At 63.9% G+C, this 26484-nt stretch overlaps 2 protein-coding genes across 2 annotated transcripts in view; both read right to left on the bottom strand.

Moving 5' to 3' along the window:
* The window catches only part of KDM6B (lysine demethylase 6B), a gene marked incomplete at its 5' end in the record, with an annotated part of 18407 nt that extends 12962 nt beyond the window's left edge, over window positions 1-5445 (bottom strand). Inside the window, 4 exons of the mRNA XM_084501812.1 lie at window positions 13-25; window positions 2568-2778; window positions 4368-4466; window positions 5324-5445. Coding sequence (XP_084357938.1) covers window positions 13-25; window positions 2568-2778; window positions 4368-4466; window positions 5324-5445 — 445 coding nt within the window. The remainder of the gene's footprint in view (window positions 1-12; window positions 26-2567; window positions 2779-4367; window positions 4467-5323) is intronic.
* A 12849-nt stretch (window positions 5446-18294) lies between these two features.
* EFNB3 (ephrin B3) lies at window positions 18295-26429 on the bottom strand. The gene is made up of 5 exons (XM_084501820.1): window positions 26305-26429; window positions 21685-21965; window positions 21217-21309; window positions 20530-20595; window positions 18295-20192 (listed from the first exon to the last, which is right to left on the bottom strand). The coding sequence occupies exons 1-5, from the start codon at window positions 26391-26393 to the stop codon at window positions 19840-19842; spliced, it is 882 nt and encodes a 293-aa protein (XP_084357946.1). The 5' UTR covers window positions 26394-26429; the 3' UTR covers window positions 18295-19839.
* Window positions 26430-26484: the final 55 nt, after the last annotated feature.

Below are 26484 nucleotides of genomic sequence, written 5' to 3'. Positions count from 1 at the left end.
CCCCGTGGAAACTCCAGAGCTGGGCCTGGGGGGGGACAACACCGGGTCAGAGCCGGGATCCCCCCCGGGACTGCCCCCATGTACCGTGACCCCATAACCCCATGACCCCATATACCCCCATGACCCATACACGCTGACCCCATATACCGTGACCCAATGACCCCATATGCCCCCATGACCCCATATACCATGACCCCATATAGCCCAGTGACCCCATATACCCCAGTGACCTCATACACCCCCATGACCCCATATACCCTGACTCCATAACCCAATGACCCCATAACCCCATTACCCCATACACCATGACCCATATACACTGATCCCATATACCGTGACCCCATGACCACATATGCTCCCATGACTCCATATACCATGACCCCATATACCCCAGTGACCACATATATCCCCATGACCCCATATACCGCCATGACCCCATATACCCTGACCCTATAACCCCATGACCCCATATACCCCCATGACCCCATGTAACCCCACCTGCTGCAGCTGCTTGATGCCCCCAGCTCCCCATACTCCCCATGACCCCATATAACCCCATGACCCTCTATCCCCCCACTGACCCCATATAACCCTATGACCCTCTATACCCCCATACCCCCATGGTCCTATAGCCCTGTGTATCCCCTTTATCTCATACAACCCCACCCTATACCCCATGCACCCCATATACCCCATATACCCCCTATACCCCACACCAGCTGCAGCCTCCTGATGTGTGCCTCCAGCTCCCCATCACCCCATGACCCCACACACCCCAATGACCCCAAATACTTCACACACACCCACGATCTCATATACCCCATAAAACCCTTATGACCCCATACACCCCATATATCCCCAAGACCCCAATAACAACATATACCCCAATGACCCCATATCCCCTATATGACTTGCTGCAGCCTGCTGGTGCGTGCCCCCAGCTCCCCAGTACCCCATGGCCCCATATACCCTATACACCCCATACACCCCAATGACCCAAAACACCCCAATGACCCCATATCCCCCATAACCCTATACCTGCTGCAGCCTGCTGATGCTTGCCCCCAGCTTCCCAATACCCCGTGACCCCATATAGCCCCATGACCCCATACACCCCATACACCCCAATGACCCCATATGCCCTATATCCCAAATATGACCTATGCCTGCTGCAGTCTGCTGGTGCATGCCCCCAGCTCCCAAATACCCCAATGACCCCATACATCCCATACACCACACTGACCCCATACAACCCAATGACCCCATACTCCCCAATGATGCCATACACCTCTTATACCCCAATGACTCCCTACATCCCAACGACCCCATACATACCATGTACCCCATAGATCCCTCATACCCCACACACCCCATAACCCTATATGACCCCATAACCCTATATACACCCTATACAGCCCGTACCTGCTGCAGCCTGCCGATGCGTGCCCCCAGCTCGGCGCTGGGCTGGCAGCGGGCGGCGCAGTGGTAGCAGCGCAGCCCCATAGAGCCCAATGACCCCAATGACCCCATATCCCCTATATGACCCCATATCCCCTCTATATCCCCTATATACACCCTATATACACCCTATATACACCCTATACAGCCCGTACCTGCTGCAGCCTGCCGATGCGTGCCCCCAGCTCGGCGCTGGGCTGGCAGCGGGCGGCGCAGTGGTAGCAGCGCAGCCCCATAGAGCCCAATGACCCCAATGACCCCATATCCCCTATATGACCCCATATCCCCTCTATATCCCCTATATACACCCTATATACACCCTATATACACCCTATACAGCCCGTACCTGCTGCAGCCTGCCGATGCGTGCCCCCAGCTCGGCGCTGGGCTGGCAGCGGGCGGCGCAGTGGTAGCAGCGCAGCCCCATAGAGCCCAATGACCCCAATGACCCCATATCCCCTATATGACCCCATATCCCCTCTATATCCCCTATATACACCCTATATACACCCTATATACACCCTATACAGCCCGTACCTGCTGCAGCCTGCCGATGCGTGCCCCCAGCTCGGCGCTGGGCTGGCAGCGGGCGGCGCAGTGGTAGCAGCGCAGCCCCATAGAGCCCAATGACCCCAATGACCCCATATCCCCTATATGACCCCATATCCCCTCTATATCCCCTATATACACCCTATATACACCCTATATACACCCTATACAGCCCGTACCTGCTGCAGCCTGCCGATGCGTGCCCCCAGCTCGGCGCTGGGCTGGCAGCGGGCGGCGCAGTGGTAGCAGCGCAGCCCCATAGAGCCCAATGACCCCAATGACCCCATATCCCCTATATGACCCCATATCCCCTCTATATCCCCTATATACACCCTATATACACCCTATATACACCCTATACAGCCCGTACCTGCTGCAGCCTGCCGATGCGTGCCCCCAGCTCGGCGCTGGGCTGGCAGCGGGCGGCGCAGTGGTAGCAGCGCAGCCCCATAGAGCCCAATGACCCCAATGACCCCATATCCCCTCTATATCCCCTGTATGACCCCATAACCCTATATACACCCTATATACACCCTATATACACCCTATACAGCCCGTACCTGCTGCAGCCTGCCGATGCGTGCCCCCAGCTCGGCGCTGGGCTGGCAGCGGGCGGCGCAGTGGTAGCAGCGCAGCGCCTCCTCGGGGTCGTGCTCGGCCTCGTAGAGCTGCCCCAGCTGCTCCCACGGCCCCGCCTGGCCCGGGTCCCGCAGCAGCGCCCGCACCCAGCCCTGCAGAGACTCCAGGCGCCCGGGGGGGGCGCGGGGGGGGCTGGGGGGAGAGGGGGGGAGAGGGGGGTTAGGGGGGGTTGGGGGGATGGAGGGGGGATGGGCGGGGGATGGAAGGGTAGGGGGGTGTTGGGGTGTATGGGGTATGTGGGGTCATTAGGGTCATTGGGGTCATTGGGGTCACTGGGGTGTATGGGGTCATTGAGTTATATGGGGTGTATGGGGTATTGGGGTCATTCGGGTCATTGGGGTGTATGGGGTATGTGGGGTCATTAGGGTCATTGGGGTCATTGGGAGACATGGGGTGTATGGGGGATATGGGGTCATTGATTGGGGTCATTGGGGTGTATGGGGTATGTGGGGTCATTAGGGTCATTGGGGTCACTGGGAGACATGGGGTCATTGATTGGGGTCTTTGGGTTGTATGGGGTATATGGGGTCGTTGGGGTCATTGGGAGATACGGGGTGTATGGGGGATATGGGGTCATTGGGGTCACTGGGGTCATTGGGGGATATGAGGTCATTGGGGGATATGGGGTCACTGGGGTCATTGGGGTGTATGGGGTCATTGAGTTATATGGGGTGTATGGGGTATTGGGGTCACTGGGGTCATTGGGGTATTTGGGGTCATTGGGGTGTATGGGGGATATGGGGTCATTGGGGTCATTGGGGGATATGGGGCGTATGGGGGATATGGGGTGTATGGGGTCATTGGGGTATTTGAGGTTAAAAGGGTTATTGGGGTCATTGGGGCATTTGGGGTCATTGGGGTATTTGAGGTCATTGGGGTGTATGGGGCCATTGGGGTATTTGGGGTCATTTGGGTATATGGGGTCATTGGGGTGTATGTGGTATGTGGGGTCATTGATTGGGATCATTGGGGGATATGGGATGCATGGGGTCATTGGGGTATTTGGGGTTATAAGAGTTATTGGGGCATTTGGGGTATTTGGTGTTATTGGGGTGTATGGGGTCATTGGGGTGTATGGGGTCATAAGGTCATTTGGGGTCATTTGGGTGTATGGGGTCATTGGGGTGTATGGGGTCATTGGGGTGTACAGGACCATTGGGATATTTGGGGTTTTGGGGCATTTGGGGTCATTGGGATGCATGGGGACATTGGGATATATGGGGTCATTGGGGTATATGGGGTGTATGGGGTCAGTGGGGCATATGGGGTCATTGGGATATGTGAGGTCATTGGGGTGCATGGGGTCATTGGGGTAAATAGGGTCATTGTGGTGTATGGGGTATATGAGGTGTATGGGGTCATTATAGGATCCTGGGGGATGGAGGGGTCTATGGGGTGGTCTAGGGGGTGGGGGGATCTATGGGGTAAGGGGTTGGGGGGGTTAAGGAGGTTTAGGGGGGGGTTGGGGGGGAAGAGGGGGCATCTATGGGGTGGAGGGAAATCTATGGGGTGGGGGGAGGCTTATGGGACAGGGGGAGACCTATGGGGTGGGGGGACCCTATGGGGGGGGGGGACCCTATATATGGGGTGGGGGGACCCCAATGGGGCAGGGAGAGCCCCAAAACCACCCGGAGCCCCCCCAAACTGCAGGGGGGGGCACAGGGGGACATGGGGGGGTACAGGGGGGTACAGGGGGGGTACAGGGGGGTCCCCGCACTCACCCCGGGGTGTAGTAGGGTTTGGGAGCGTGGGCCCCATTGCTGCCGGGGGGCGGCACGAGGTGGGGGGGCAGCTGCGTCTGGCCCACGCTGGAGGAACACCTGGGGGGGGGGTCAGGGCCCCGCGGGACCCCCGGGTGTGGGGACCCCCCCCAAATGTGGGAGCCCCTTGGAATTGGGGAACCCCCCCCCCCCCCAGGATTTGGGGACCCCCCTGGAATTGGGCCAACCCCCAGATTTGGGGACCCCCACCCAAGATTTGGGGAACCCCCCCCAGATTTGGGCCCCTCCCCCATTATGGGGTCCCGTTTGGAACTGGGGACCCACCCCCCCAATTTGGGGACCCCCCCACCCTGGGGTAGGTTTGGGGGCGGGGGACCCCTGGCGTGGGGCACCCAAGGGGGTTGTGGGGCTGAAGGGGGGTGGGAGGGTCTTTGTGGGGTCCCCGTGGGTCAGTGTGGGGCCATGGGGGCAAATATGGGGTCGGTGTGGGGCTGTAAGGGGTCCGTATACAATCCCCATAGACCAGTGCGGGGCCCTATGGGGTAATATGGGGCCGTGTGGGGCCATAAGGGGTCCCTATAGGATCCCCATAGGATCCCCATAGGTCAGTGTGGGGCCCTATGGGGCAATATGGGGCCGTGTGGGGCCATAAGGGGTCCCGTGGGTCCCGTGGGTCCCTGTGGGTCCCGTGTGTCCCTGTGGGGTCCTGTGGGTCCCGTGGGTCCTGTGGGGCTGTGTAGGGCCATGTGGGGTCCCTGTGGGGTCCTGTGGGTCCCGTGGGGCTGTGTGTGTCCCTGTTGGGTCCCTGTGGGTCCCATAGGTCCCGTGGGGCTGTGTGGGTCCCTGTGGGGTCCTGTGGGTCCCGTGGGTCCTGTGTGTCCCTGTGGGTCCCTGTGGGGTCTCTGTGGGTCCCTGTGGGGTCCCTGTGGGTCCCATGGGTCCCGTGGGGCGCGTACCTGGTTCCGGGCAGCCAGGGGCGGGGGGGGCAGGGGGCCCAGGCCCCGCCGCAGCCCAGGCTCCCCACGGCGAAGGGGTCCCGTCCGGCCCGGCCCCCCAGCGGCTCCACGGCGCGATGCATCCAGCCTGCCCCACAGCGCGCTCAGCCCCACGGCTCGGCCCCACAGACACCCCCCCCGCCCCACAGCCCCCCCACAGCCCCCCAGAACCTCCCCTATAACCCCCCGTAGCTCCCCGAAGCCACTGAACCCCATAGACCCCCGCAACCCCATAACGCCCCCATAACCCCACAGCCCCCCAATAACCCCACAGCCCCCCCAATAACCCCACAGCCCCCCCATAACCCCATAACCCCCCCACAGCCCCCCAGCATCCCCATAGCCCCCAAAGCCCCCCAGTAACCCCATAACCTCCCATAGCCCCCATCACCCCATAGCCCCCCCCCAGCCCTATAACCCCCACGGCCCCCCATATCCCCCCAGCCCCCCAATAACCCCACAGCCCCCCGTAATCCCATAACCCCATAGCCCCCAGTAGCCCCCCCGGAGTCCCCAAAACCCCATAACCCCCACAGCCATCCCATAGCTCCCCCCAGCCCCATAACCCCCCCAGCCCCCAATAGCCCCATAGCCCCCCCCCAGCCCCCCACTCACCACTTCTGCGGTGCTGGAGGCCTCGGTCCCCCCCCGGGCCCCCCCTTGGGGTGCGAGGCGGGGGGCGGGTGCGGGGCTGGCGCGGCCCCTCCCTCACTGCCGCATACACCTGGGGGGGCGGGGGGGCGGGGGTCACTTGGGGGGGCACTGGGGGGCACTGGGAGGGGATTGGGGGGCACTGGGGGGGCACTGGGGGGGAATTGGGGGGGTACTGGGGGCACTCGGGGGGATTGGGGGGGTACTGGGGGCACTGGAGGGGCACTGGAGGGGAATTGGGGGCACTGGGGGGGCACTGGGGGTACTGGGAGGGAATTGGGGGGCACCGGGGGGGAAATGGGGGTCACTGGTGGGCACTGGGGGAGAATTGGGGGGAGCACTGGGGGAAAATTGGAGGGCACTGGGGGCACTGGGGGCACTGGAGGGGCACTGGGAGGGAATTGGGGGGCACTGGGAGCACTGAGGGGGCACTGGGGGTTACTGGGGGGCACTGGGGGGGAGGAGATGGGCGGTGCCTGGGGGGGTCACGTGGGGTGGGTGGGGCTTGTGGGTGGCCCCGCCCCCCTCCCTCTGAGGCCCCGCCCCCTCACCTATCCGGCGCTGCTCTCCAGGAATCCGGCCAATCACAGGGCGCCCCTGGGCTGGCAGCCAATCATCGTTGCCGTCCTCCTAGCTCAGCCTGCGGGGGACCAATGGGAGCGGGGGGCTCAGGAAGGTGGCGGCCAATGAGGGCAGGGCCCCGCCCCCTATGGGGCAGAGGCTGGGGGGGGCACTTGTGGGGCAGATGGGGGGCAATTTGGGGCAGCTATGGGGCAATTTGGGGCAATATGGGGCAGCCATGGGGCAGATGGGGGGCAATTTGGGGCAATTTAGGGCAATTTGGGGCAATATGGGGCAATTTGGGGCAGATGGGGGGCAATTTGGGGCAATTTAGGGCAATTTGGGGCAATATGGGGCAATTTGGGGCAGATGGGGGGCAATTTAGGGCAGATGGGGGGCAATTTGGGGCAATTTAGGGCAATTTGGGGCAATTTAGGGCAATTTGGGGCAGCCGAGGCCCCGCTATGGGGCAGCCCCCCCCTCTCCCCCGCCCCGTGCTGGTCCCGGCCGCCCCCGCGTGGAAATTTGGGTGACGTGGGGCAGGGAGGAAGTGGGGGGCGGAGGAAATCCGGGGGGGGGGGAGGACTGGGGGGGGGGTGACGGCAGCCGTGGGGCAGCCGTGGGGCGGGGGCGGCCCCGAGGGAAACCCCACAAAGCCCACGGTGAGCGGGAAGTGACGGGAGCCTGCCCCACGGCTGCCCCACAGACACCCCACGGACACCCCATGGCTGCCCCATAGACACCCCACAGACACCCCACGGACACCCCATAGACACCCCACAGACACCCCATGGACACCCCATGGCTGCCCCATAGACACCCCATGGACACCCCACAGCTGCCCCACAGGCACCCCATAGCTGCCCCATACAACCCCCACAGCTGCCCCACAAATACCCCAGAGCTGCCCCATAGACGCCCCCCAGATACCCCATGTCTGCCCCATAGACACCCCACAACTGCCCCACTGACACCCCACAGGCACCCCATAAACACCCCCCAGCCGCCCCACACAAACCCCACAGCCGCCCCCCAGCCGCCCCCCAGCCCCCCCAGTCGGTTTCCGTGCCGCCGCCAGCCCTACACGGCCCCACACGCCAAGCACACGCGTGTGAGCACGCCCAGCTGCCCGTCCCCACCCCTCACACACGCGTGTGCACTGCCCGTGGGGGCACGAGTGTGTGCACGCCTCTTACACACCGAGCACACACCAACAACACGCCTCTTACATGCCTGTTACACGCCTCTTACACGCCTGTTACACGCCTCTTACACGCTGGCCCTGCTCACTAGTGCACGCCGCACACCCCACGCGTGTCACACGTGTGCACGGCCACTGCCACACCGCACCCGCACGGGGACACGGGGACACACGGACATGGGGACACACATGGGCATGTAGACACGGACACGCGTGGGCACACAGACACGGGGACACACAGACACGAGTGGGCACGGACATACGGACACACACATGGACACACGGACATGGACACACACAGACACGCGTGGGCACATGGACACGGGGACACATGGACACGCGTGGGCATGGACACAGACACACGCAGACACACGGACACACGGACACGCGTGAACACAGACACACGGACACACACAGACACACGTGGGCACAGACACAGCACGGAAGGGACACACGGACACGCGTGGACACACGGACATGGCACGGACAGACCCACGGACATGCGGCCCCACGGCCACGCGTGGGCCCCCCCAGACTCCCCCCAGACCCCCCCTGGACCCCCCTCGCCCCCCCCTCACCGTCCCGCTCCCTCCTCGTGTCCCGGCTCCGTCCTCGCCCCCCCCGTGTCCTCGCCCCCCCCCCCGGTCCCGCGTGGGTCCCCCCCGCCCCTCCCCCCGCCGGCCGGGGGGGAGCTGACGTCAGCGGCGAGGCCCCGCCCCCCCGGAACCGCCCACGGGGGGGGGGAAGGAGCACGAGTGGGGGGGGAGGGGAGGAGAAGGAGTGGGTCACGTGGGCGGGGTCACGTGGGGTGGGGTCACGTGGGTGGGGTCACGTGGGGCTGCGTGGGGTGGGGTCACGTGGGAGAGGGCGGAGGGGGAGCGTGCAAAGGGGGTGGGCACGGCGGGGGGAGTGTGTAAGGGGTGTGTAACCTGGGTGTAACCTGGGTGTAAAGCCCGTGTAAAGGGTGTGTAAAGGGTGTGTAACCTGTGCGCAATGCCTGTGTAATGTGTGTGTAAAGGGTGTGTAACCTGTGTGTAATGTGTGTGTAACCTGTGTGTAATGGGTGTGTAACCTGTGTGTAATGGGTGTGTAACCTGTGTGCAATGCCCATGTTAGGTATGTGTAACCTGTGAGTATCAGGAGTGTAACCTGTGTGTAATGCCTGTGTAACATGTGTGTGATGCGTGTATAATGAGGGTGTCACAGGTGTGTAACCTGTGTGTAATGCCTGTGTAACGTGTGTGTAACAGGAGTGTAACAGAAGTGTAGCCTGTGTGAAACCTGTGTGCAATGCCTGTGTAATGTGTGTGTAACATGGGTGTATCCTGTGTGTAATGTGTGTGAAAGGTATGTGTATCCTGTGTGTAACATATGTGTAGGGTTTGTGTAACAGGTGTGTAATGGGTATGCGATGTCTGTGTAACATGCGTGTAAGGGTGTGTGCAATGTGTGTGTAAAGGGTGCATAATATGCGTAATGTGTGTAGTGTGTGGGGTATGTGTAACGTGTGTAATGGGCATTAAGTGTGTAGAGTGTGCAACGTGTGTGTAGGATGTGTGTAACATGTGTGTAATGTTTGCACAACATGTGTGTAGGGTGTGTGCAACATGTGTAATGTGTGTCAGGTGTGTGTGAGTAGAATGCGTGCAATGTGTGTGTAATGTGTTAGTAAGGTGCATGTAACATGTGTCCAACCTGTGTGTAACATATGTGCAACATGCAATGCATGTAGACAGTGTGTGGGGTGTGTGTAACGTCTACAACACAAGTAGGGCACACAGGGGCACGTGTGCAACGTGTGTAGGGAGCATGCAACGTGTGTAGGACACGTGGGCACATGTGCAACGCGTGCAGGGCAATGTGCAAAGCGTGTGCAAGGCGTGTAGAGAGCTGGTAGCACCTGTAACGTGTGCAGGGCGTGTGCAACGCATGTGCAACGCATGTAGGGTGCGCATGAGCATGTGTACAATGTGTGTAGGGAGTGTGCAAAGCATGTGCAATGCGTGTTACACGTCTAGGGCACACATGGGTGCATGTGCAACACGTGTGGGGTGTGTGCAACACATGTAACACATGTAGGGGGTGTGCAACACGCTTAGGGTGCACAGGGGCACATTTGCAACATGTGTAAGGCATGTGTAATGCATGCGTAACACATGTAGGGAGTGTACAACACATGTAGGGCACACATGGGTACGTGTGCAAAGTGTGTAGGGCACGTGTAACACGTGTAGGATGCACATGGGCTTGTGTGCAATGTGTGTAGGGCGTGTGCAACACGTGCAAGGCATGTAGGGTGCACGGGGGCATGTGTGCAATGCATGTAGGGAGCGTGTAACGCGTGTAGGGCACATGTGGGCACACGGGATGTGTGTGCAACACGTGTAGGGCAACTACAACATATGTAGGGCACACGTGGGCATGTGTGCAATGCGTGTAAGGTGTGTGTAACGTGTGTAGGGTGCACGTGAGCACATGGGGTGCGTGTGCAATGTGTGTAGGGTGCGTGTGTAACCACGTGTAAGGCACATACAAGTACACGCGGTGCACATGGCCACGTGTAGGGCACGAACAAGCACATGGGATGCGCATGCAACACGTGTAGGGTGCATGCAACGTGTCTAGGGCACGCGTGTAACCGTCTGTAAGGCACACAGGAGCACATGGGGTGCGTGTGTAACACCTCGTGTGTGCGTGCAACCACGTGTAGGGCACGTACAAGCACACGGGGCACATGTGTAAGGCACATGTGAGCGTGTGGGGTGCATGTGCAACACATGTAGGGCACATAGGAGCACACGGGGTGCACACGGACACACGTAGGGCACATGGGAGCACGCGTGCAACACGTGGTGTGCATGTGCAACACGTGTCGGGCACATGTGAGCATATGGGGGGTGTGCAACGCGTGTAAGGTGCGTGCAACCACGTGTAGGGCACACAGGAGCACATGGGGTGCGTGTGCAAGTGTGTGCGGTGCGTGTGCACCGTGTGTATGATCCGTAGGAGCCCGTGGGGTGCGTGTGCAAGCGTGTGGGGTGCGTGCAACCACGTGTAGGGCACATGTGAGCACGTGGAGCACACGTGCAAAAGTGTGTAAGGCACATGTGAGCACACAGGGTGCACACGGACACGTGTGGGGCACACACGGGCACGTGGGGCACGTGTGTAAGTGTGTGGGGTGCGTGTGTAACATGTGTGGGGTGCGTGTGTAACGCGTAAGGCACGTGTGAGCACACGGGTGCGTGTGCAAAGGCGTGTAAGGCACCTGCACGCACACGGGACGCGTGTGCAAACACACGTAGGGCACATACGGGCACACGGGCTGCGTGTGCAAGGCACACGTGAGCACACAAGACGCGTGTGCAAGGCATGTGCGAGGCGTGTGCGAGGCGTGTGCGTGCCACACGTGTCCCCGGGCACCTTGCACACGCGTCTGAGGGCGCCCACGTGTGACACGCGTGTGTGCAAGGGGGCTGGGGGGGCACGGGGGGTCACGGGGGGTCACGGGGTCAGGGGGTCACGGGGCCAGGGGGTCGCTTCTGTGCCTGCAGCACCAGTAACACCAGTGACACCAGTAAGACACCACCAGTAACACCAGTAACACCACCAGTAACACCAGTAACCACCAGTAATGCCAGTAACACGTTACCAGTGACACCAGTAACACCAGTGACATCACGAGTGACGTCAGTAACACACCACCAGTGACACCAGTAACGCCACCAGTGACACCAGTAACACTGCACTAGTAACACCAGTAACACCGACAACACACCACCAATGGCACCAGTAACACCAGTAATGTCACCAGTGGCACCAGTGACACCAGTAATGTCACCATTAACACCAGTAATACCACCAGTAACACCAGTAAAACACCACCAGTGGCACCAGTGACACCAGTAACACCAGGAATGCCACCAGTAACGCCACCAATAACGCCAGTAGCACCACCAGTGACACCAGTACCACCAGTAACGCCACCAGTAACACCAGTACCACCACAAACACCACCGTTGGCACCAGTAACACCAGTAACACCAGTACCACCACCACTAACACTACCACTAACACCAGTACCACCACCAGTAACACCAGTAACACCACCAGTACCACCAGTAACACCACCAGTGCCCCCTCACAGCCCCCACACGCTGCCCCCACATCCCAGTGCTCCCAGTATAGCCCTGACAGGACGCTCCCAGTGCTCCCAGTACTCCCAGTAAAACCCCAACAAGGCGCCCCCAGCAGCTGCCGCCCCCAGCTCCCAGTAAGACCAGTACAATTGCCCCCCAGCCCCAGTGACACCAGTGACCGGCGCTGCCAGCTCCCAGTGCTCCCAGTATCCCCCAGTACGACCAGTACCTGCCCCTCCTGCTCCCAGTACTCCCAATACGACCCTCACAGGGCACTCCCAGTGCTCCCAGTATGACCCTGAGAGGGCACTCCCAGTGCTCCCAGTACAGGGCACTCCCAGTGCTCCCAGTATGACCCTGAGAGGGCACTCCCAGTACTCCCAGTGCAACCCGGACATAGCAATGCCACCTCCCAGTCCTCCCAGTAAGGTCCTGGCAGGGCACTCCCAGTGCTCCCAGTCCCCTCCCAGTGCTCCCAGTTCCTTTCCCAGTGTTCCCAGTCCCCTCCCAGTGCTCCCAGTGCCTCTCCCAGTGCTCCCAGTCCCCTCCCAGTGCTCCCAATTCCCTCCCAGTGCTCCCAGTGCCCTTCCCAGTGCCTCTCCCAGTGCTCCCAGTTCCTTCCCCAGTGTTCCCAGTCTCCTCCCAGTGCTCCCAGTGCCCTTCCCAGTGCCTCTCCCAGTGCTCCCAGTTCCTTCCCCAGTGTTCCCAGTCTCCTCCCAGTGCTCCCAGTGCCCTTCCCAGTGCTTCTCCCAGTGCTCCCAGTTCCTGTCCCAGTGCTCCCAGTGCCCTTCCCAGTGCCTCTCCCAGTCCTCCCAGTCCCCTCCCAGTGCTCCCAGTCCCCTCCCAGTGCTCCCAGTCTCCTCCCAGTGCTCCCAGTGCCCCCCCCGCAGCCTCCAAAAGGTGCTGGGGGGGGTCACTTCCGGTTGGGGGGGGGCCCGGACCGCGGCCGCTGATTGGCTGCTCCCCTCCCCCACCGGAAGTGCCCCCGGGGCCGCCCCCCCCCACGCACGGAGCCGGGGGGGCTCCGGGCCCCTCCCCCCCGTGCGGCCCCTTTAAGGGGGGGGTCCCCACTCCCCCCCCCCCCCCAGCCCCAATTTGGGTCAGAAACGGGAAAATTGAGGAGGGGGGCGCGGGGGGACAAAGCCCTCGGCCTCCCCCCCCCCGCGTGTCCCCCCCCCGCGTGTCTCGGGGCCCCCCCACGTCACGGGAACCCCCCCGCACACGTCACGGGGAAGCCCCACGCGTGTCACGGGGCTTCCGGCCCCCCCCCCCCGCGTGCCGGGGGAATCCCCCCTCCCCCACCCCCGGGGAAACCCCCCCGCGCGTCACGGGGCCTCCCCCACGCCTGTCCCGGGGCCCCCCCTTCCTCTCGGGGCCCCCCCACGCGTGTCCGGAGCCCCCCGCACTGCCCCGTTCCCCCCCCCCGGACCCCCCAAATCCCCCCGTGTCCCCCCCCCACGCGTGTCCCGGCCCCCACACTCCTCCTTAGGGCCCCCTAAATTCCCCTTTTAGCCCCCCCCCGCGTGTCCCAAGCCCCCCACTCGCCCCGTGCCTCCCCCCAAATTCCCCCTGCGGCCCCCCCCACGCGTGTCTGGGGCCCTGCTCTCCCCCGCACCCCCCCATAGTCCCCCCTATGCCCCCCCCGCACGTCCTGAGCCCCCCACTCGCCTCCTGCCCCCCCCAGATGCCTCCTGCCCCCCCCCCACGCGTGTCTCGGGCCCTGCTCTGCCCCGCACCCCCCCTCACTCCCCTCTATCGCCCCCCCACGCGTGTCCCGAGCCCCCCTTTACCCTCTGCTCCCCCCCCAAACTCCCCCCTGCGCCCCCCCAAATGCCCCCTGTGCCCCCCTGCCGCACGTCCTGTGCCCCTGTCTCTCCCGTCCCCCCCCCATAACCCCCCCCATGCCCCCCCCACGCGTGTCCCGGGCCCCACTGTGCCCCCTACCCCCTTCAACCCCCCCCCTACCCCCCCTAATCTCCCTCTCACCCCCCCCAAACACCCCCCTGTGCCCCCCCCACGCGTGTCCTGGGCCCTGCTCTCCCCCGTCCCCCCCCTCACGGCCCCCCCACGCGTGTCCCGTGCCCCACGCTGCCCCCACCCCCCCCCAAACACCCCCGTACCCCCCCCAATCTCCCCCCTGCCCCCCCCCAACCCCCCCCATCGCCCCCTCCGCCCCCCCCGTGCCCCCCCACGCGTGTCCTGAACCCCCCCCCGTCCCCCCACCCCCCCTCCGTGCCCCCCCCCCACGTGTCCGGCGCCCCCCCCTCGTGTCACCCCCCCCCCCCCCTTCTCGCGTGTCCCCCCCCCTCCCCCCGTTTCCCCTCCCCCCCCCCGGTACCTGCGGGCGGTGCCGGTGCCGGGGGCGGTGCCGGGTGGGGGGGGGGCGGCGGGGGGGGGGCGGCGGGGGGGGGGCGCCCCCGCAGGGTCTCGGCCTCGGCCCCGCCGCTGGCTGCGATCGGCTCCGGGCTGCGCTCGAACAAAGGACCCAGCGCCGCGCCCCGCCCCGCCCGCCCCGGCCCCGCCCACCGGGCCCGGGACACGCCCCCCGGCCCCGCCCCGCCCCCGGGACACGCCCACGGGCCCCTAGGACACGCCCACGAGCGCCTAGGGCACGCCCACGGCGCCTAGGACACGCCCACGGTCCTCCAAGAGACGCCCACAAGCCCCTAGGACACGCCCACGGAGCTCCAGGCCACGCCCACCGCCCTATAAGGCACGCCCGCGGCCCCCAGGACACGCCCACTGCCCTCAGGGCACGCCCTCCTGTTTGGCTCCGCCCCCTGTGATTTGGACACGCCCACTGGGGGTTGGACACGCCCCCGGTGGTGGGTGCGGGGGGGGAGGGGGGATGTTGGGGGACAGTGGGTGACACGGGGGGGCACTGGGGGGCACTGGGATAGGACTGGGGGACACTGGGAGGGGGGGAGGGGGCACTGGGGGACACTGGGAGGGGAGGGGTGATACTGGGGGCACTGGGACAAGGAGGGGGTGGCACTGGGATAGGGGGACACCAGAACTGGGTGGGACTGGGAGACACTGGGACGGGATGGGGGGACACTGGGGGGACACTGGGGTGGCACTGGGACAGGACTGGGGGACACTGGGGTGACATCAGGACAGGGTGACACTGGGTGACACTGGGTGACACCAGGACAGGATAGGGTGACACTGGGGTGACACTGGGGGGACACTGGGGGGACACTGGGGGGACACTGGGACAAGTAGGGGTGGCACTGGGGTGAGACTGGGACAGGACTGGGGGACACTGGGGTGACAGCAGGACAAAGGGGGTGGCACCAGGGGGACACCGGGATGGGGTGACAGCGGGGGGGCACCACGGGGCCACCAGGACACGGGGGGGTGGCAGTGGGGGGACACGGGGCAGGGTGACACCACAGGGCAGGGTGACACTGGGTGCCACGGGCTGGGACAGGGCGACAGCGGGGTGGCACCAGTATGGCACTGGGACAGGGTGGGGTGGCACTGGGGTGACACTGGGGTGACACTGGGACAGGACTGGGTGTCCCTGGGTGCCACTGGGATGAGAGGGGGTGGCACTGGGGTGACACTGGGACAGGACGGGGTGCCACCAGCAGGGCAGGGTGCCCCTGGGTGCCCCTGGGCGCCCTTGGGTGCCAGCAGGGTGCCACACGCGTGTCCCCAGGGTGCCACCAGGCCAGGCCAGGGTGACACCGGGGTGACACCGGGATTAGAGGGGTGACACGGGGACAGGACGGGGGGACACGAGGGGGAGGGGGGCCCCTGGGTGCCCCTGGGTGCCACCGGACACCCATGGGTGCCACCAAGGTGTCCCCAGGGTGCCACCAGGCCAGGCCATGGTGCCACCAGGGGGACACCGGGATTGGATGGGGGGGACACGGGGGGGACACGGGGACAGGACGGGGGGACACGAGGGGGAGGGGGGCCCCTGGGTGCCCCCACGTGACCCGCGCCAGGTGGGGGCGGGGCCGGGCCTGGGTGGCGCCGGGTGGGGGAGGGGCGCGGCCGCCCCCTGCCTCCCCGCACGTCCGCAATGGCCGCCCCGGGCAGCGGCCAATGGCAGCGCCCCGCCGGGGAGCCGGCCAATGGGAGCGCGCGGCTGGCGCCGGGGGGCGTGGCCCCGCCCGGACCCGCCCCGAGGGGGCGGAGCCTGGGGGCCGCACGTGCGCGGGAGAGGCCCCGGGAGGGGAGGGGGGCAGGAGGAGGAGGGGGCGGGGCCGCCCCGCGCGTGGCCTCACGTGACCCCGCCCCACGTGACCGCCCCCCTCCCGCGTCTCCCCCCTCCGCCCCTCCCGGCCCTAACAACAGCGGCGAGGCGCGCCCTGATTGGCTGCCGCCGCCGTGACGTCACGCGGCCGCCGGGCACGGGGAGGGAGGGGCCGGGGGAGGCTGTTGCCATGGCGACGGGGAAGCGGGGAGGCTCCGCCCCCTCCCAGGCCACGCCCCGTCCGGGGGGGGGGGAACATGAAGGGGGGTCACGTGACCCAGCGACCTGATTTGCATATGCTGATTTGCATGTTGGCATCTCATTTGCATGCAGCTGGGTGCGGGCTGGTTTGCATAGCCCCGCCCACCGGTGGCGTCGCCCCCTGCAGACCACGCCCCCACACACAGGCCCCGCCCCCACCCCGGGGACCCGGCCCCGCGGGGCCCTGACCTCCCGCTGACCCCAGGTGACCCCAGGTGACCCCGGCTGTCCCCAGGTGACCCCAGCTCCGGGTGTCCCCACGGCGCTGGCCCTGGGTGCCCCTGACCCCAGGTGACCCCGTGACCCCCTGACCCCTGTCCCTGTGTCCCCCATGTCCCCCCATGTCCCCCTGTCCCCCCCCGTGTCCCCAGGTGACCCCGTGTCCCCCATCCCCATGTCCCCAGGTGTCCCCAGGTGACCCCAGCTCCGGGTGTCCCCACGGCCCTGTCCCTGTGTCCCCCTGACCCCAGGTGACCCCGTGACTCCCTGACCCCGTCCCTGTGTGACCCCAGCTCCCTGTGGCCCCCCTGTCCCCCCCCCGTGTCCCCAGGTGACCCTGTGTCCCCCATCCCCATGTCCCCAGGTGTCCCCAGGTGACCCCAGCTCCAGGTGTCCCCATGTCCCTGTCCCCCTGTCCCCGTGTCCTTGCGCGACCCCGGCTCTGTATGTCCCCCTGTCCACCTCCCCCAGTCCCCACGTGACCCCACGTCCCCGTCCCCCTGTCCCTGTGTCCCCACATGTCCCCCTGTCCCCCCCCGTGTCCCCACATGACCCCCTGTCCCTGTGTCCCCGTGTGACCCCGGCTCTGTGTGTCCCCCTGTCCCTGTCCCCAGGTGACCCCACGTCCCCGTCCCCCTGTCCGTGTGTCCCCACGTGACCCCGTGTCCCTCTGTGTCCGTCTGTCCCCGTGGCTGTGTCCCCACGTCCCCCTGTCCCCATGTCCCCGTGTCCTCCCCCCCAGGCACACGGCGGGGGCAGCTGGGGACAGGGGGACCTGGGGGGACCTTGGGGGGGCAACGGGGGGAAGTGGGGGGGGTCATGGGGGTCACCTGGGGACACCGGGGGGGGTTGGGGACACGGGGCGGGGGGGACACTGCGAGGGGGCACAGGGGATGTGGGGGGGGGAGGGGAAACCTGGGGACTGGAGACACTGGGGGGGACGACACAGGGGGGACACTGGGGGGGGTTGGGACACGTGTGGGGGACACAGAGGACATGGGGGGGGGGCACTGGGGGACACCTGGGGACAAGGGACACGAGGGGACACAGGGGTCAGGTGGGGACACGGGGGGAGATGGGGGGGTCCCGGGGGTCAGGGGGGGCCCTGAGGGTCCTGGGGGGGTCCCTGGGGTTGGGGGGGGTCGGGGGGGTCCCTGGGGACAGGGGGGACGCGGGGGCACGCGGGGACACGGGGGGGTCACATGAGGACACGCGAGGCCTGCGGGTGCTGCTGGGGGGGAGAGGAGGGGCGGGGCTTGGCCAGGGGGGCGGGGCCAGGGTGGGAGGGGCCTCATCGAGGCTCCGCCCCCTGCACACACCCGGGGGGGGCGGGGGGGGGAGGAGGGGAGAATGGGAGGGGGGAGGGTCCGTGGGGAGCTCCCCCAGTGTGGGGGGGATGCCCCCGATTTTTGGGGGACGCCCCCGCTTTTGGGGGACCCCCCAGTTTTGGGGCCCCCCCCTTTTGAGCTCCCCCCCCCCGTTTCGAGCCCCTCCCAATTTTTAGCCCCCCCCCCCCCTTTTGGGGCTCCCATTTGGAGCCCCCCCGACTTTGACCCTCCCCACCCCCATTCTGCCCCCCCCCATTTGCCCCTCTCCTTTCTGCCTCCCCCTTTGCCCCCCCCCGTCCTGCCCCCTGAGCAGCCCCCGCGGTGCTTTTTTGGTGAAAAAAAGCCACGTTTTGGTAAAAATGACGTTTGGGTTAAAAATGTCGATTTTGGTGAAAAAAAAATAATAAAAAAGGTGATAAAAACACTTGGTGAAAAAAAAAAAATCTGGGGAAGGAAAAATGGAGTTCGGGGGAAAGGAGATTTGTGTGAGAAACAAGCGTTTTGGTGAAAAGCAGCGCTTTGGGTGGAAAAAAGCCAGCTTTGGTGCAAAGCATCGGTTTGGGTGAAAAAACATCAAATTTGCCTCATTTTTATAAGGAAAACCTACGTTTTGTTAAGGAAAGCTGCTTCACGGAAAGAAAAATGTTTGGGTCAGAGGAATTTTGGGGTGAAAAGGAGCTGTTTTGGTGAAAAATGTTGCTTTGGGTGGAAAAAATCAGGTTTTGGTGACAAAAGCATTTTTCGATTCTCATGGGAAAGAAAAACGTCGGTGGAAAATGCATTGGGCTGAAAATCGCCGGAAAAGGCGAGGTGGGGACAAAGGGTAAAAAAACGAGTGGAAATATTGGGGTGAAAAGGGAAGATTTGGGTTAATTTGAGTGAAAAAAGGGAATTTGGGGGAAAAAAGAATCGGGGCCAGCAAGGAAGGCTTGGGTCAAACCCGACTGTGGCGGAACAAAGCCCCCTCGGGCCAGGCCGAATGTTCTGGGTGAAAACCCCTCGGTTTTGGGGCTTTTCGTGCCGTTCCGCCGCCCGCCGCCATTTTGTCCCCCCTCGGCCCCCGTCGCTGCCCGCCGGCCACGCCCCCTCCGCGCGTCTCCCCGGCAACGCCGCCTCGGCCAATGAGGGCGCGGGGAGCGCTGCGGGCTCCGCCGATTGGCTGCCGGGGGTGGGGTGGGCGTGGCCCGGCGGCTGCCGCGTTCCCACGGCCGCGGGGGGGGCGTCGGCCCCGGCTGGCGGTCGCCATGGCAACGGCGGCGCGGCGGCTGTCACCATGGCAACGGGGGCTCCGGGGCAACAGGCCCCGCCCACTCCGAGCCCCGCCCCCTTTGAACCCCGCCCCTCCCGGCTGATTGACACCTCGGGGGCGGGGCCGGTATCGGAGGAGCTCTGTAATCACCGAGCACGCACCGGAAGCGCCGCCGAGCCCCGCCCTCTCCGCCGGAAGTCCCGCCCCCACGCGCGGGGCACGGCGCCAGAAGTGCCCGTCGGCCTCAGCTGGGCTCGCACCGGAAGTCCCGCCTCTTCGCCGGCCTACGCCGGAAGTCCTGGGCGCCGCTTCCTCCGCCCGCCGGTAGTCCCGCCTCACCGGGCCTCAACCAAGAAGTCCCGCCCCTTCCTTCCTTCTGCGGCAGGAAGTCCAAGAGTCCCCGACCGGAAGTCCAATCCGCGGCGTGACGTCACGTCCACGAGGGGGCGGGGCGCGCGTCTCCCATCACGTGGGCGAGCCCACAGCCAATCAGGAGGCGCCCGTCTCGAGGCTCCGCCCCCTGGGGCCCAGGCCTCAACGCCGGGGAGGCCCCGCCCCTCAGCTAAGCCACGCCCCCTGATGAGGCCCCGCCCCCATGGAGGCCCCGCCCCCCGGGGTTAACCCTTTCCTCCCCGCCCAGCCCCACGGGGGGGGGAGGGGCTCATTTTGGGCTCATTTCCCCCAATTTTGGGGCCGGTCCCGGGGGGCCCCCGCGCCCCTCCCCCCTCACACCTTGTAGTAGGGGGCGGGGGGCGGGGGCGGGGCGGGGGGGGGGAGGGGCAGCTCCCGCAGGGGGCAGCCGGGGGGGGGGGGGGCGGCGGCGGCGGGGCCGGGGGGGGGCGGCCTGGGGGGGGGCCGGGGGGGGGCCCTTGGGGGGGCCCCGGCGCCGCCACCAGCAGAGCGCGGCCCCCCCCGCCCCCAGCAGCGCCGCCAGCGCCGCCCCCCCCGCGGCCCCCCCGGCCAAAAGGGGGGAGGGGCGGGGGGGAGGGGGGGGGGCGGTGCCGTTCGATGGCCCTGGGGGGGCAAAAGGGGGGGGGAGGGGTTAATGGGGGGGGGGCCGGGATCCCCCCTGGAGGACCCCAGAGGGACCCCCCCAGGTCCCAGCCCCCCCCCGCTCCCCTCTAGGTAACCCCAACCCCCCCCCAGTGCCCCTCTCCCATGGACCAACCCCCCCCCCATTCCCCCCCACTACCCCAGACCCCCCCATTCCACCCAGTGACCCCCCCCCAGGACCCCCTCATCCCCCTTCCCTGCCCCCCAAGCACCCCGCCCCCCCCCCGAGCCCCCATTTCCCCCCCCCTATTCTCTCTCCCCCAATTCCCCCCCCCCGAACCCTCCCCCCCCCCCGTACCTGTGCCCCCCTGCTGGCCGGGCGCTGCCCCTCCCCCCTCCTCTGGTGCCGGCCCCGCCCCCGGTCCTGGGGAGGAAGGAAAAAAAGGGGGGGGTGAGGGGGGGGAGGGGCACTGCCATCACCCCCCATCCCCCCCCATGGGCCCAACCCCCCCCTTGGGACCCAGGACCCCCCCCCCGGGTGCTGTCTGTGTTACCCCCTCCCTCCACGTGACCCCGCCCTCACGTGACCCCGCCCCAATGTGGCCCCGCCCCCAAGTGGCCCCGCCCCCGCGTGACCCCTCCCCCCGCGTGACCCCACCCCCATGACCCGCAGTGACCCCACCCCCTGTGGCCCCGTCCCCATCTGACCCCATCCCCTTTGGCTCCTCCCCCACGTAGCCACGCCCCCTAGAGGCCACGCCCCCATTGGCCACGCCCCATTTGGCCCCTCCCTCCACATGACCCCACCCCAGTGGCCACTCCCCCATGACCTCTGGTGACCCCACCCCTCTGACCCCGCCCCCTGTGACCACGCCCCCTGTGACCACGCCCCCTGTGCCCCCCCCATGTCCGTGTCCCCATCTGCCCCCATCCCCTGCCCCCACCCCCACATAACCCCACTCCCCCATGGCCCCGCCCCCCATGACCACGCCCCCATGACCCCGCCCCCCGCGTGGCCCCGCCCCCCGCGTGGCCCCGCCCTCACGCTGCCCGACGCGCAGGGTGACGCGCATGGCCCGCGTCTCGCAGGCCCCCCCCTGGCGGTTCTCCAGCCCCTCCGGGGTCCCGTCCGAGGTGGCTGCGGGGTGTGACATCACCCGATGACGTCACCGCCGCCCCCATGACGTCACAGGGTGGGGGAGGGCGCCTGCCTGACCTCACAGCTCCCCCCGGTGACCTCACCCCCCCCGTGATGATGTCACCACCTTTATGATGACGTCATCACCCTTGCAATGCTCACGCCCTCTCCTGATGACGTCATAACCCCCTCCCGATGACGTCACACCACTCCGGATGACCTCACTCGCCCTCCTCCCCAGCTCCCTTCCCCTCCTCCTCCCCTCCCCTCCCCTCCTGATGACGTCACACCCCTGATGACATCACATCTCCTTCTCCCCCCTCCCTCTCCCCCCCTCCCCTCCCCCCCCGCCCCCCGGTGACGTCACGCGCTCACTGATGATGTAATAGTCGCTGAGGCGGCGGAACTCGTGGCCCCAGAGGCTGGGGCTGAACTCCTGGAACTTGATGGTGGCGCGCAGCTCGCGCTGGGGGCGGTCGCAGGTGAGCAGCGGGGCGGGGGCGGGGGCGGGGGGGGCGCGGCACAGCCCCCCCTGCGCCCCCCCCACCAGGTACAGCTTGTAGTACTCGTAGCCCCCCCCCGCCGCCCCCGGGCACACCACGTCCAGCCGGTCCCCGATCTGCGGGTACAGCACGTAGCCCCCCGCCGCCAGGAACCTGGGGGGGCACCGGGAAGGGGGGGGGGGGGGGTCACACGCGTGTGCCAGAGCCACAGACACGCGTGTGCACGCGTGTGGACGCGTGTGTGTGTGTACATGGTGCACATACTACATGTACGCAGATACATGGGCACGCATGTGCACCTTGCACGCTTACACACGGGTACACGCGCATACACGGGTGTACACACGCAGCTTGCACACTTACATATGTGTGCACGCATGTATACACTCAGCTTGCACACATATGTACATGTACACACACACGGACATGCATGTGCACCTTGCACACTTACACACGTGTACACGTGCATACACGGGTGTACACACACCTTGCACACTTACACACATGTGCACACATGTACACACACAGCTTGCACACACATGTATGTGTACACATACACACAGATGGGCATGCATGTGCACACACACCTTGCACACTTACACGCATGTACACAGGTGTACACACACAGCTTGCAGACTTACATATGTGTGCACGCATGTATACACTCAGCTTGCACACATATGTACGTGTACACACATGTGCACATGCACACAGTGCACACATGTACATGTACACACATATATGTGCACACATGTGCATACACACCCATATACATACGTGTACACATGTACACGGCTGTACACACACACCTTGCACACTTACACACATGTACACAGGTGTACACACACAGCTTGCACACTTACATACATGTGCACACATGTACATGGTGCACATACATACATGTACACAGATACATGGGCATACATGTGCACCTTGCACACTTACATATGTGCACACACATGTACACAGGTGTACACATGCAGCTTGCACACATACATAAGTGTGCACACATGTACACACACAGCTTGCACACATATGTACATGTACACACACACGGGCATGCATGTGCACCTTGCACACTTACACATGTGTACACACACATACACGGGTGTACACACACCTTGCACACTTACATACATGTGCACACATGTACACACGCAGCTTGCACACTTACACACGTGGACACAGGTGTACACATACAGCTTGCACACTTACATGTGCACACATGTAAACACTCAGCTTGCACATATATGTATGTGTACACACACACGCAGGCATGTATGTGCACACACACCTTGCACACTTACACACATGTGCACACATGTACACAAGCAGTTTGCACACATATGTATGTGTACACACACAGATGGGCATACATGTGTGCACACACCCACATACATACATGTACACACACACACACGGCTGTACACACACACCTTGCACACTTGCACACATGTACACAGGTGTACACACACAGCTTGCACACTTACATGTGCACACATGTACATGGTGCACATACATGTACACAAATACATGGGCATACATGTGCACCTTGCACACTTACATATGTGCACACACATGTACACAGGTGTACACATGCAGCTTGCACACATACATAAGTGTGCACACATGTACACACACAGCTTGCACACATATGTACGTGTACACACACAGATGGGCATATATGTACGCACACACCCACATACATACATGTACATATACATGCATGGGTGTACACACACACCTTGCACACTTACACACGGGTACACACGCAGCTTGCACACTTACATATGTGTGCACGCATACACAGTGCACCCATGTACACAAACATATGGGCATACATGTGCACACACACCCACATACGTACATGTACACACACATACATGGGTGTACACACACCTTACACACACACACGTGTACACAGGTGTATACACGCAGCTTGCACACATATGTACATGTACACACACGTACACACACATGGTGCACTACATACATGTACACACATGGGCATACGTGTGCACACACATCCACAAAAATGGGCATACACTTGTACCTTGCACACTTACATGCGTGTACACACTCATACATGAGTGTACACACGCACCTTGCACACTTGCATACATGTATGCGTGCATACATGGGTGTACATGCACATCTTGCACACACAGATGTGTACACACACATATGCATGGGGTTACATGGCACACACATACATGTACACGCACATACACGAGCACACACGTACATCTTGCACACTTACATATGTGTACACACACACACACACGGGTGTACATGTACACACAGGTACATGCATACACACAGGTGTACACACGCACCTTGCACACTTCCATACGTGCACATGTATGTACATGTACACAGATGTACGTGTACACACACACACACGGGCATCCCCTTGCACATACATACATGTACACACATGTACACGTGTGTACATTCGCACATTACACACACACAGGAACATGTGCACACACATACAGGGGTGTACACAAAGGGTGTACGTGTACATGGGTGTGCATCTGCACACGCACACAGACGTGTAGCTACACCCGTTGTGCACACACACACAAAGACTTGCACACACAATGCCCCCCCCGTCTCACACTCACATCACGCACACGCGTGTGCAGTGTCACACGCACCCACCACACCCCCGTGGCACACCCACACGTGTCCCACGAGCACCCCGCGGCACACCCAGCCACACTCACACTCACCCCAGTACGTGACACACGGCAGCACAAGTGTGCAAGGCCAATGGGCACACACACACCGCGTGTCACACGTGTCATACGCACCTAGCATCACATGCACATGCATGTCACACTCATGCACACATTGCACACTCACACACACGGTCACGCTCAGTCCCACACACCTCCCCCCCGTGCACACACACACACCCCGGCACCGTGTCACACTCACACTCACCCACCCAAGCCCCCCCCCAGCCCTTTCTCGCTGCCAGCTCCCGGTGTTGCACGCTCACACGGCGCCGGTCACACGCTGAAGGTCACACTCACACTCGGGGTCACACTCACACCCGTACGGTCTCACACAGTGTCACATGCACGTCACACACACACAGTGTCACGCTCACACACAGTCACACACACACGCAGTCTCACACTCAGCGTCACACTGTCACACACACAGCTCCACACACGCACACTCACACTCAGTCTCACACTCACACATGCACGGTCACGCAGTGTCACAGTCTCACACACTCACACTCATTCTCGCACAGTCTCACACTCGCACACTCAGTGTCACACTCGCGGTGTCACACACACATTCTCACACCCTGACACACCCTCCCAGTCTCACACTCCCATGGCGTCACACACACACACACACACACACACACACACACACACTCACACTCTCACACTCAGTCTCCCTCTCCCCGCCCCCCCAGCCCCCTGCCGGTCCCAGTGTCACTCACACTCACTCACTCTCACTCACACTCACTCACGCTCACTCTCACTCACCCCTCCAGCCCCCCTCCCAACATCTCCCCCTCCTCCCCCCCACCACCCCAGTGTCACACTCACACACACTCACAGTGTCACACTCACAGTGTCACACACACATTCTCACACAGTGCCACACTCACAGCCTCGCACTCCCATACGCACGGTCTCACACTCACAGTGTCACACACTCACACTCACACACACTCAGTGTCACTCTCCCCCTGCCCCCTGCCAGTCCCTGTCTCACTCTCACTCACACTCACCCCCTCCACCCCCCCAACACCCCCCCAACACCCCAGTCTCACACTCACGCACACTCATTCTCACACACAGCGTCTCACACACGGTCACACACAGTCACACTCCCAGTGTCACACTCACGCACACTCATTCTCACGGTGTCACACACACATTCTCACACAGTGCCGCACTCACACTCAGTCTCACACTCCCATATGCACGGTCTCACACACTCACAGTCTCACACTCAGTCATGCTCACACACGCACACACTCACACTCCCATACAGTCTCACACTCACAGTCACACTCACAGTCTCACACTCCCATATGCAGTCTCACACACACACACTCAGTGTCACACTCACAGTCTCACACTCACTCTCACACTCTCACACTCCCATACGCACTGTCTCACACACTCACACTCACACTCTCTCCCCCCTGCCCCCCCAGCCCCCTGCCGGTCCCAGTCTCACCCTCACACTCCCTCACACCCCCTCCAGCCCCCCCAACCCCCCCGTGTCACACTCACTCACACTCATCCTCACCCAGTGTCACCCCCGGTGTCACACTCACACTCACACTCACACTCCGTCTCACACTCACTCTCCCCCCCGCCCCCCCAGTCCCAGCCTCCCACCCACTCACACTCACCCCCCCCACCCCCCCGTGTCACCCCCAGTGTCACCCCCACTCACCCTCACCCTCACCCAGTGTCCCCCCCGGTGTCACACTCCCCCCCCCCCCCCTCACCGCCGGTTCCGCGTGTGCCACACGACGGGCTCCAGGCTCAGCGCCGCCACCCCGGCTCCCAGCAGCAGCAGCAGCCCCGGGGGGGCCATGGCGGGGGGGGGGGGGTCCCGGGGGGGGGGTCCCGGGGGGGGCTGGGAGGCGGCGGCGGCTCCGGCCCCGACCGCGACCGGGAACGGCGGG

The sequence above is a fragment of the Aythya ferina genome (assembly GCF_964211825.1).
Source record: "Aythya ferina genome assembly, chromosome: 34".
NCBI lineage: Eukaryota > Metazoa > Chordata > Aves > Anseriformes > Anatidae > Aythya > Aythya ferina.
This window is presented reverse-complemented; position numbering and strand designations above follow the sequence as displayed.

Bases quoted from the DNA above. Each gene is read 5' to 3' on its own strand.
- EFNB3 (XM_084501820.1), bottom strand. From the start codon at position 26,393: ATGGCCCCCCCGGGGCTGCTGCTGCTGCTGGGAGCCGGGGTGGCGGCG. The intron at 21,310-21,684 runs GTGAGCGCGTGA...CACACCCCGCAG, and splicing joins CAGCGACTATTACATCATCA to CCACCTCGGACGGGACCCCG. The intron at 20,193-20,529 runs GTACGGGGGGGG...TTGCCCCCCCAG, and splicing joins CGGCCAGCAGGGGGGCACAG to GGCCATCGAACGGCACCGCC.